Source organism: Centruroides sculpturatus, unplaced genomic scaffold (genome assembly GCF_000671375.1).
Source record: "Centruroides sculpturatus isolate CEXI.00-Female unplaced genomic scaffold, Cexi_2.0 scaffold409, whole genome shotgun sequence".
NCBI lineage: Eukaryota > Metazoa > Arthropoda > Arachnida > Scorpiones > Buthidae > Centruroides > Centruroides sculpturatus.
The window spans coordinates 294,979-307,592 of NW_019384561.1; the positions used below are offsets into that span (position 1 = coordinate 294,979).

At 27.1% G+C, this 12,614-nt stretch overlaps 1 protein-coding gene and 1 long non-coding RNA gene across 2 annotated transcripts in view; both read left to right on the top strand.

Annotated features, from left to right (window-relative positions):
* LOC111623961 (neuroligin-4, X-linked-like) overlaps positions 1–8,278 on the top strand; it is a 43,007-nt gene extending 34,729 nt beyond the window's left edge. Inside the window, exons 6-9 of the mRNA XM_023366703.1 lie at positions 3,028–3,536; positions 4,503–5,027; positions 5,693–5,970; positions 8,098–8,278. Coding sequence (XP_023222471.1) covers positions 3,028–3,536; positions 4,503–5,027; positions 5,693–5,970; positions 8,098–8,134 — 1,349 coding nt within the window. The 3' untranslated portion in view covers positions 8,135–8,278. The remainder of the gene's footprint in view (positions 1–3,027; positions 3,537–4,502; positions 5,028–5,692; positions 5,971–8,097) is intronic.
* Positions 8,279–9,291: 1,013 nt separating this feature from the next.
* On the top strand, positions 9,292–12,597 carry LOC111623968. Its single transcript, XR_002756501.1, has 3 exons — positions 9,292–9,374; positions 10,496–10,608; positions 12,459–12,597. It is a non-coding gene; the product is annotated as an uncharacterized LOC111623968 (long non-coding RNA).
* Positions 12,598–12,614: the final 17 nt, after the last annotated feature.

A 12,614-nucleotide genomic window follows, 5' to 3' on the forward strand; every position in this document is an offset into this window, starting at 1 on the left:
TTTTTTTTTACTTATTATTATTATTTTTTATTGTACATTTTGACTTTACAACGGGAGTTTAGTGAATTTTATTCTTTGATTTTTATTCGTACAAAAGAAAACACGTTAATGAAATTTATTTTTATGGTTGAAAACTTCGATTTGGATAATAGAAAAAGAAAGAAAGAAATAAAATAAAAATAATTAAATACTAAATGCCTGTAATTTTTTTAAATTAAATATCACGAGATCATTTTGAATTATATATGAAAATGTGTCTTTTCGCATTTAATTCTAACATTTTATTTTAATTGATTTTGTTAGTTTTCCACTGTAAAAATGCATAAACAGTACGATGCGTGCAAAGAAAAATGGTTCGCTTGTGTTAAGAATAATAGCGTTTAATTCTCTTAATGATAGATTAGTAAGTTGTAATTGCATCAATTTTATCTCGTTGTTAAAAGGAATGGTTACCATTTGAATGCCCTTATTTTCTTCTTAGTTTATACTCGAGTTCACGCCTCTTGGGAAAATTTACTGATTGTTCACTAGGTTCCTACTTAGTACCGAAGACATAAGCTTATTATAAAAGTAAAGGATAAAGTATTAGAGTGAAAATTACCGGATGGGATAAAATAACAAATTCCAAAGTTATTTATTGTTATTATTATCGTAGGTTATAAAATAATCTTCCACAAAGATAGTTAATTTTATCATTTAAAATATGTTACAGCGGCCAGTTCTATAAATCACTATGATATATGTCCTTTCATAAGTGATCGCTGTGTAAGAATAATCGCTTTTTAATTACTCTGTACTCTTTTTACATGCTATTTTTATTAAAAATATCCATTTAATTTGGTTATAAATAGTATTAATTATAAATTTAGATAATAGGTTTTTGTGTAAAGTAAGATTTTTCTCTATAGAGATGTATATATACATAAAGAAAGTAAAGGCTTCTAGAAGATAAAACTTAAATTTTTTTTATACATATATTTAATTTTTTTTTCCTCCTTACTTTATGGCTTACTCTTTTTACATAAAGTTGTTGACTAGAATATTACTAAACTCATTTAATGCTTTTATTAGTTGTTAAGTGGATAATTAAGCATTTAATTCACTATAACAGAGTAGCAGTAAATTAATTACGAGATTATTAATATACTGTAAAATGCAGTAAAGACATTTTTAGAGGATAAATATTGTATCTTCTATAATAATTTTTCGCTTTAAATTGTGCAAAATTATCAATTTTAATCACGTAAAAAGTATCTTTTATATATACACATTTATTTTACGAGCTACGATAATAATTTAAAAATTTATTTTTATTTTTATAAAAATAACATCGTTTTAAATTCAATTATTAAAATTATAATTTAAGAAAATTTCATTTAAAAATATTTTAAATATTAATTTGTCTTAATAGCCTCTTACCCTATTTTCCTGGCAAAGGAGAGAGAGAGAGACTAATGCATTAAAAAACAGAAACAAAAATTTATTAAAGAAGCTTAATTCAAAGTCAGAAATTTTGCACGAAGTATTTTATTACAGACAAATCATCTTTTCTTTCTTTTTCTTTCTTTTTTTTGATGAATGGCCACGATATAAGATGCTAGATTATGATTAAGTAGCTTCACTCGCTATATGTCAGCTATTTTTCTAGTGTTGGATTATTTCGAAAAGTTTTAAAATTATATCGTCCAGTTACAACATCCGTTGACCTCATATTACCCTACAAGTTTGTATTGTATAAGCATCGTGTAAAATTATATACAACAGGAGCACAAAGCTTTGAATAATGAATGTACTGTACTTAAAAGGCAGCATTTAAGACTAATAAGTGTTTGTGTTGAATAAATAATTGAAGTAAGTTGGGTGAAGTCACGAAAATAGTTCTTTTGGAAAAGTAAGCCCCCTCTTCATATAACGTTATTTTTTCATTTAAGACTCTCGACAAATTTAAAAAGAATTTTATGTATATATATATATATATATTTACTGGAATTTTCCCTTTCTCTTTTAATAAATTGAGTTTTTCCCCCCTTTATAAAAATATTTTCTTCATTTTTTATTTTGACTTTTTATCCTTTAAAGTAATAGTTTAGAAGCTTTCAATCCATTTTTGTCTTTTCAATTATAAGGAAGTCTTAAGTCTTCAAACAGAATTGACTGATAGCAGCTTTTATAAACTGCTATCTTAGTTTCACTAAGCCTCAAATAAATTGATGGTTTTTTCTCTTTATCCTATTTTCTAAAAATATTAAAAGCAAATAAAACCATATTTTGATTTTAAAACTTAATTTTAGTAAAATATTTATTTAACATAGAGAAGAGGAGGAAGAAAAGGNTATATATATATATATATATTTACTGGAATTTTCCCTTTCTCTTTTAATAAATTGAGTTTTTCCCCCCTTTATAAAAATATTTTCTTCAATTTTTATTTTGACTTTTTATCCTTTAAAGTAATAGTTTAGAAGCTTTCAATCCATTTTTGTCTTTTCAATTATAAGGAAGTCTTAAGTCTTCAAACAGAATTGACTGATAGCAGCTTTTATAAACTGCTATCTTAGTTTCACTAAGCCTCAAATAAATTGATGGTTTTTTCTCTTTATCCTATTTTCTAAAAATATTAAAAGCAAATAAAACCATATTTTGATTTTAAAACTTAATTTTAGTAAAATATTTATTTAACATAGAGAAGAGGAGGAAGAAAAGGAGAGGGAAAAAAACATTTTCTGCATGCTAGTCGTTTTGCTAATGAATTTTATGATTAGCGATTAATGTATAATTATCTTTACAGGTCCGAAACCTAAAATTCGTGACCATTATCATGNTTATAATAAAAAGAAAAGAAAATAACGAATGTCTTCAGGAGAGAGTATCATTTCTATCGAATAACATGTTTGGATGTGATTACTCCACCACTGAAGTAAGTTTAAACAGAGGAAGAAAAGGAGAGGGAAAAAAACATTTTCTGCATGCTAGTCGTTTTGCTAATGAATTTTATGATTAGCGATTAATGTATAATTATCTTTACAGGTCCGAAACCTAAAATTCGTGACCATTATCATGCTCATCGTCTTTCATTTTGGCTTAATTTGATTCCAAAACTTCATGATCCGCCGGATGCTGATGTTCCTTTAGAGCATCATTTACTGGAAGACCACCATAACCTAGACATGTACGATGGCGAAGTACGTCAGATCATTAGAAAAGTTTCTTTATCATCGACAATTTCCCCCTCTGTAGATACTGTATCCCACACTAGTTCTCCAGGGCTCGGAAACAACAGTGGAGAAATGGAACTGAGTACGTCAACAACATCATTGTCTAACAACCAAGATAAGCATGCAACCATCACTTCGTCTACCAACTTGACTGATTCTTTATCCGTGATGATGCAGCAAGGAGCTTATTCGACTGCCCTCAGTGTCACTATTGCCATAGGATGTTCCCTTTTGGTGCTCAATGTACTCATCTTCGCAGGGGTTTACTACCAGAGGGATAAAAACAAACTCGATACAAATATGTGGAAAAGAAATTATCAGGTAATTACTTTATAATACCTTGTAAAATATTAATTTAAACAAAAATTTATTAAAGAAGCTTAATTCAAAGTCAGAAATTTTGCACGAAGTATTTTATTACAGACAAATCATCTTTTCTTTCTTTTTCTTTCTTTTTTTTGATGAATGGCCACGATATAAGATGCTAGATTATGATTAAGTAGTTTCACTCGCTATATGTCAGCTATTTTTCTAGTGTTGGATTATTTCGAAAAGTTTTAAAATTATATCGTCCAGTTACAACATCCGTTGACCTCATATTACCCTACAAGTTTGTATTGTATAAGCATCGTGTAAAATTATATACAACAGGAGCACAAAGCTTTGAATAATGAATGTACTGTACTTAAAAGGCAGCATTTAAGACTAATAAGTGTTTGTGTTGAATAAATAATTGAAGTAAGTTGGGTGAAGTCACGAAAATAGTTCTTTTGGAAAAGTAAGCCCCCTCTTCATATAACGTTATTTTTTCATTTAAGACTCTCGACAAATTTAAAAAGAATTTTATGTATATATATATATATATATTTACTGGAATTTTCCCTTTCTCTTTTAATAAATTGAGTTTTTCCCCCCTTTATAAAAATATTTTCTTCAATTTTTATTTTGACTTTTTATCCTTTAAAGTAATAGTTTAGAAGCTTTCAATCCATTTTTGTCTTTTCAATTATAAGGAAGTCTTAAGTCTTCAAACAGAATTGACTGATAGCAGCTTTTATAAACTGCTATCTTAGTTTCACTAAGCCTCAAATAAATTGATGGTTTTTTCTCTTTATCCTATTTTCTAAAAATATTAAAAGCAAATAAAACCATATTTTGATTTTAAAACTTAATTTTAGTAAAATATTTATTTAACATAGAGAAGAGGAGGAAGAAAAGGAGAGGGAAAAAAACATTTTCTGCATGCTAGTCGTTTTGCTAATGAATTTTATGATTAGCGATTAATGTATAATTATCTTTACAGGTCCGAAACCTAAAATTCGTGACCATTATCATGCTCATCGTCTTTCATTTTGGCTTAATTTGATTCCAAAACTTCATGATCCGCCGGATGCTGATGTTCCTTTAGAGCATCATTTACTGGAAGACCACCATAACCTAGACATGTACGATGGCGAAGTACGTCAGATCATTAGAAAAGTTTCTTTATCATCGACAATTTCCCCCTCTGTAGATACTGTATCCCACACTAGTTCTCCAGGGCTCGGAAACAACAGTGGAGAAATGGAACTGAGTACGTCAACAACATCATTGTCTAACAACCAAGATAAGCATGCAACCATCACTTCGTCTACCAACTTGACTGATTCTTTATCCGTGATGATGCAGCAAGGAGCTTATTCGACTGCCCTCAGTGTCACTATTGCCATAGGATGTTCCCTTTTGGTGCTCAATGTACTCATCTTCGCAGGGGTTTACTACCAGAGGGATAAAAACAAACTCGATACAAATATGTGGAAAAGAAATTATCAGGTAATTACTTTATAATACCTTGTAAAATATTAATTTAAACAAAAATTTATATATATATATATTTATAAACGATAAGAAATATCAAATACACCATGGAGGAAAATTGATTTGCATATTCTCGTCTTTGAGAGTTAGATAAATGTATTTCGTATGATGAAAAATGCAAGAGGGGAAGGATATAAATAAAAAAGTGAATTTAAAATATGTTTTATGCTTATTAAACTGATACAGTTTCCCTTACTTAGAAGGAAAAAACTGTATAAAGGGAGAAATCTGCCGAGTATGCAATGTTAAGTTTGGTGGAATGCTTTGATATCAAGGTTTCTGTCGACGTGTGATGAAAGAGATAAGACACAACACGCGTATACTGACATTTCTTCTGGAGTTTGGGTAATTCAGATCGTCTATGTCGGAAAAAACCTCGACATTCATGCTCCACAAGAGACTAGAGGTTATGAACCACGATTGAAACGATAAGATTACGAATCCAATGCGGCGAAATAACTTTTTTTATGGAGCGAGTTAATGGAATGTTGCTCCTATTCGCATTAAGTTCTTTCTCGGAATGGTTCACATTTAATGATCCCTTTCTAATAGAACTGAGTTTTACAATAAAATAATTACATATAAAAGTTAATAAAAAAAACTCTTAATTCTTCGTATAGGTGAGAAGACCGAACGAAGGAGATATGATACTGGAAGTTCCCACGAAAAACCCTACAATGGCCCTTCCTACCCACGTAGGGCAGTATCCTTTAGCTCAAGATTATCCATCCCCTTTGCCGTCCCCTTCCCAAAAGGGGAATCCTCTGCCACAGAGGATGTCCCCAAAAGTCGCTTCGGCGTCACCGAAAGAAGCTTTACCAGAAGCCCAACCACTTCTGCCTTATCCAGGACCTCGGATGCTAGCTCCAGAATGGCAGGGTGGCCAGGAATTGCGAGTGTGAGTACGTGACATTTTTATTGGCGTCATTTAAACGCTAAAACACAAAGAAAAACTAAAAAAATAAAAATAATAAAAAAAGCACTGCCAAGATCCAATCCTCCTCTGAGACATTAACGTTAAAGTATCGTCAAACAACCAAAACGAATTAATGCCAAATTTAGCAATTTCACTCATACTTCTAGTAGAAATATGAGGCTAATTAAATCAAATTCGATCTAAAATTCGACATACAACGATGCGAAGAATGTACGCGACATTTTAGGACATTTTTGGATAAAGACTCGTTAAACACATGGCGTTTTACGAATGATATAAATTGCGTTTTGTGCCAGAAAAATTGGATTAATTTACTATAAATTTCGTTAGAAAATTACATAATTTAATTTCTATCAATTAGCGCTATCCTGGGATAATTATTTAAATTAATTACGACAATGTATAAGTTATTTGACATCAAAGTATAACTAGTAACAATTAATATGGAAATATGTTTTGTGATATTCATTGAAACTTTACTAAAGTAACATCTTGCAAATTGTTTTCTCCTCATTTTTTTTTTGCCTTAAATATATTTATTAAAGACTAAGTTTTATAATTAGATCCTGTTAAATATATTTATTATAAACTTTCTCAGATGCATAATATATATATTTTGTAGCTAATTTTTCATTAAAAAAAAGATTTACTTAACGATGTTTGTTACAGTAACTTTGTTCTTTCGAAATTTTGATGTAATTTTTCTGTAAGTTTATTTTTTTCTTCTGAAAAATAAATAATTAACTTAATTAAGATATTTACTAAAGACTTTTGTGTTTCCAATTCTTTATTAAAATATTTATTTAAAAATATATTCATACCAAAATGGAGAGAGTTATTCAAATATGTTTATTATGTAATTTTGTTTAATTAAACACACACACACATATATTTTTTCTTCCTTTACTCCACATAAAATTATATTAAAAAAAAACAAATAAAACTAACCAATTTCCATAAAAAAATTCTACATAAAAATCATTCAGTTTAATTTAAATAAGAAATATAACCTGTTCTTACATAAGACATTTATTTTTCCCTTTACTAAATCATTACATTTAATTATAATTTATGAGTTACCTACTTACTCATGAAATCGTCGCAAAGTACTTCTATTATTTCATTTTACAACTAAGTAAAGAGACATTAAGTTATTTTATGAGCCACTTAGAATAAACGAACAAAGAATATCTGGATATAAATAAGCCAAAAATCTATGTACCTTCAATTACAACTAATTTAATTTAACTATTATACTTCTATCCAGTCTTTAATAAGTAGTTAAGTAGACTACCTGTGTATACATAGTATAAAACTTTAAAATAAACAAACACACTCAATTAAAAGTAATGATAAACGTATAAAAGAAAAAAAAAAAACACACACACACACACACACATGGTACTGTACACTAGAAGAAAACAATATGTTTGTTTCTTTTAGTGCTGAATACACTTAAGGTATTTAACTTGATTGAACTGGAACAGGTTTTATTTTTTCTCCCTTTCTTTTTGTTGACATGCTTTACTTGGCCTATAGGTATCCTTTAGAGACTGGCTGCAAATATGCAAACGCAGCTGGTGCATCGTAAAAAAGACTGAACAGATTGGATAGTATTATAAGATAATAATGTTTTTTTCTTACTGACTCATTAGAAAATAATTAAATTAAGTAATAAATAATTTAAATATATATATATATATATAAACATAACAGGGTGGTCCAGAAGTCGGTTAACCGTTATAAAGACTGAAATGACTAGAAAAGTGCAATGAATTTAATTAACATTTTCATTAATTTTGCAGAAAATTCTTCTTGTTCTAAATATTAAGCAATGTCTGTTCAATNTATCTGAATATACTGTTGTTTTTATTTTCATAATATTATCTTTTTATTAAATAAATAAAGAAAATGTTTGAACGGATAACAAATTTATTTTTCAATATATAAGTTCAACTTTATATTGCTAGTAAACAAATGTTGATCTTTATCTTCAAAGATATTCTTTGAAGATATTGTCTTCCGTTTGTGTGTTTTATGGTTGACTAACTTAATCCTGAATTAGGATATTTCTTCTTTATTTTTTAGGCACTTCAAGGATACGCGGCAGGAAACTACTGTGTAATAGGAAGCATCGACTGGAGACAAAGAGACTTGTAACATAGAAGCGTTGCAGAAGTTAGTTTCAAATTTGCAGAGGGGTAAGAGCATTTTTTTTATAAACAGTAAACAATAAAAATTCCATACACAGAATAACCATTCGTATTTTATTTTAATTAAAATATTCTTTTAATATTTGTAGATAATGACAATCATTTTATAAAGTGCCTTGTGTGTTATTTTCATTTTCATTAATTTTGCAGAAAATTCTTCTTGTTCTAAATATTAAGCAATGTCTGTTCAATGTTTACTTTAAATTTAGTTTGTTTCATAATTACCTGGACACATAAAACACAGTCTTTTTAAATTTATTTATACAAAAAAAAATATATGTTTACAAATTAATAAACTAACGAAAATAAAATGATATTATCGTATGTTATCAGTATACAATTAGAGAATAAGAAACATAAGAGTATTTCACATCGAAAAATAGACAAAATTATTAACAGAACAGGAACACTTTATCGTTAATTTTAGACCTGTAATCAATTGAAATTCGTCAGTATAAATGAAGATTATACTTCTTTAGCTTAAAAAAATCATGAAAAGGGCAGATATATTTCAAATATTAATCGAATATATAAACAAATGACTTAAATTATTACCATATAAAAGTTGTAAGTTACTTCTAGTTATGAGAAAAATGCATTGCCTTCAATATGTATTGTCCCCTCCCTCGTTCATTTCTCATTTTCTTTCTATAGGAGGTTGCTTGCTTTCATTCACTTTCTGGTGTATGTCGGACTACAATTTATTATTGAGCAATGTTAGCAATCATTTATACGCGCTCACTTAATGGACAAAGTAATGAGTCGGCAAAAGAGTGGATAATGGCATGTGATTTTCTTCATTGTTGCAAAAATCCCAAAGATGTAATTAATCGAAGAAAGTCAATTCGATTTTTTCCCCCTTTTCCTATTTTATTTTAACAATAAATGAAGTAAAATATAAATTATATTGCTTGTGGATATTAAATTTTTCTAATCGATATGCACAATAATTATTCTTGTGAAAGTAAAGAAATAAATAATCATCAAGTTTGTTTTCTCCAATATTATTATTATTATTATTATTCAAAGAAATATTTAGAAATTAAAGAAAATTCTCCTTATAAATTTATATATATATATGAATATTTATAATTGATAATATGCACCAGAATGTGAAAGAGAAAATCAATTATAAGCATGCATATTAAAAAGGTATTAAAAGATTGAATCTTGATAGTTTTATGTTTTGGAGTTAAGTCTAATGTTAAATAATTAATATATTTAATAATTTAAATAAAGTCTATAGTACAATAGTTTTGAAAGTATTAATTGAAAAATCCTTTAAAAGAATTAAATATTTTAAAATTTAATTTAGAACATTTATATTATTAGTTTAAATCCGCATTAAACTAACAGGAAAATAAATTAATTTTTAAACTAAAGAGAGGAAAAAAAATTTAATTAATGTTTAGTAATTATAATAAATATAATTCTATTTTAAGAAATAAACTTAATTACTTTTCCTTAACTTGTTTCTCTTTAACTTAATTATTATCATTCATTATAATTTTTTAAAGTCCTGCTTCTTTATATATTTATTAAAATTATTTTTAATTCGATTATTTTTTTTAATTTATTATATAAAAATAATTTGAGTTTGTTTCTAGTTTATTTATTTATTTATAAACATATAAACTTAATTAATTTTTCTTGTTTATTTACAAATTCATCTATCAACATTTATTTTTCTGAATTTTCTTTTATTGACATATAAATTAATTTTTCTTTGTTTATAAATTTATTATTACCATAGAAAGTTCATTTTACTTTATTTTTTTCCATTATAATTTCTGTTTATTACGACTTAAATTAATTTTTTATTTACTTCTTACACCTGTTTATTATTTCATGTGCACCTGTTTCTTTTTAATTTATTAATTAACTTGGAAAAAAAATGTCTTAAAATTTAATACAAACTTTTTCATAATAAATCAAAATTATTTATAATTTTATGCGATTAAAAACATTTTCCTTTCTAAGAAATTTATTATTGTTTTATTTTTTTTTAAAGTAAAGTTTGTTTGATTTTTATGCTGTTATAATTTTAATTATAATATAAATTATATAGTTAAATATTTATTAAATAAATAAAGAAAATGTTTGAACGGATAACAAATTTATTTTTCAATATATAAGTTCAACTTTATATTGCTAGTAAACAAATGTTGATCTTTATCTTCAAAGATATTCTTTGAAGATATTGTCTTCCGTTTGTGTGTTTTATGGTTGACTAACTTAATCCTGAATTAGGATATTTCTTCTTTATTTTTTAGGCACTTCAAGGATACGCGGCAGGAAACTACTGTGTAATAGGAAGCATCGACTGGAGACAAAGAGACTTGTAACATAGAAGCGTTGCAGAAGTTAGTTTCAAATTTGCAGAGGGGTAAGAGCATTTTTTTTATAAACAGTAAACAATAAAAATTCCATACACAGAATAACCATTCGTATTTTATTTTAATTAAAATATTCTTTTAATATTTGTAGATAATGACAATCATTTTATAAAGTGCCTTGTGTGTTTTTTTTTTCTGTAAACAAGACTTTCTCTATAATAATTTATGTGCTGTATCTTTTCAACAACAAGATTCTCTATAAGAAGAAGATATAGTAAAAATGTCTTAAAATATTTTATTAGTTCAGAGCCTTACCAAGTCGTTTGGTAGATAAGGCAAGGGAACTTCTTTAGCAAATGATTTATTTACAGTAGTTTAAAAGTGTAGATACATAAAATTCTCGGTTTGATCATCTTATAAGATTAACATATACTTACTTAGATTATTTATTGTGTTTTTTCCCCGTTATTTTTTTTAATAAAAGACCTTAACAGATATTGATAATAGAAAATAGTGAAGTATGATTTGTAAACACGTATTACTCTTGTTGTTGATTTACGAGAGTATTTTTTTCCTGACATCACACAAGATCATTTTAGACTTTTTTTTATTTTTTTCATTAAAGGCACTCGAGATAATTGATGCTTTAAATGGTATAGGGTATCTTTGTTATAGAAAGTAATAAAAATGAAAAAAAAAACAGCAGGAAAAATTCACGAGAAGTTTAAAATTGAATATAAAAAGTTAGAAATGATATATATGGGGCATTTTATTGATTTTATATAGCATATACAGGCTATAATTCAATTTTTATTTGCTTTCAAAATACTAAAGGTCAACATTGTTAAAATTCTTTTAAGGTAATTCGAGTAACTTTTGATCCATAATGTACTTTAGTATAAATCTTTGTATTGTATTTACTTGGCTTCTTCTTCGTCATAAAGAATAGCACAATTGTTGCTTAAAGATTTTACTAAAACGGTACTTTGTTTTCAATTCATGTTTTCGATTTTAAGCGATTTGTCAGAATTCCCTCCCTTTTTTTCTTGTTTTTTTTTTCCTTTATGACACTAGGATAAACATTGATTTGTTTCTCTGGATCGAATGTCGTTGGATAACAACACTAAAACTTACTTTTATGGCAATAACCAATGACAATTTTTACTTTAAATTATCTGAATATACTGTTGTTTTTATTTTCATAATATTAACTTTTTATTAAATAAATAGAAGAGAAAATTTATTACCTTTGTTTATAAATTATACACGTAGACCTTGTTTATAAATAAGATTTATTATATTGATATAGAAGTACAAAGAATTAAGAAAATTTATCACCTTTAATTTACATCAATAGGATATTAATTATTATTATTATGATAATTTAACATTTTGTAGATTATATATTTACTTATTTATACGTATTAGGATAGGAAATATTTTCGCGATTATTTATGAAACTGCAGTAAAGGAAAATGCTGCATAACCATCTCTCTTCACCATAATATTAGCTATGATATATATGAAGATGGTTCGAATAACTATGTCCATTCTTATTAGATATCCTAGCTATCTGTAAGTGAATCTGTTCTTACATAGGTGATGTTGCTGGAAGTCATTCTCGGTAGTATTCTGAATGATAAGTGGAGTAACTGCCACTCTCAACAAGAAAATTGCTTTGTTTACAATGTCAGATGGATTTTCATTCTCGGATATCACTCAACATCTAATATATTGTATGGGATACTTATATAACGATGATAGAGCGATGCGATTTAGATCTGAGTACAAAATAACATACGGTGTTTTCTATATAAAATATAGGAATATAGTATAAAAAGATTTTTCCGATTCGATATCAATTCTTTCTTTAATATTTTTTTTCTCTTTTTTTTTACAGGTGTCTTGTGTTGCTTCTGCCGTGCGATCCTTTGTACAGTATGTGCCTTGCTATCTCCGTGTCTGTGTATTCGTACGTTGGAACAACCAGAGACCAGCAGCCGGGAATTTAAAAAAAAGACAAAAAAATACAAAAAAAAAAAAAAAAGTTAAATTA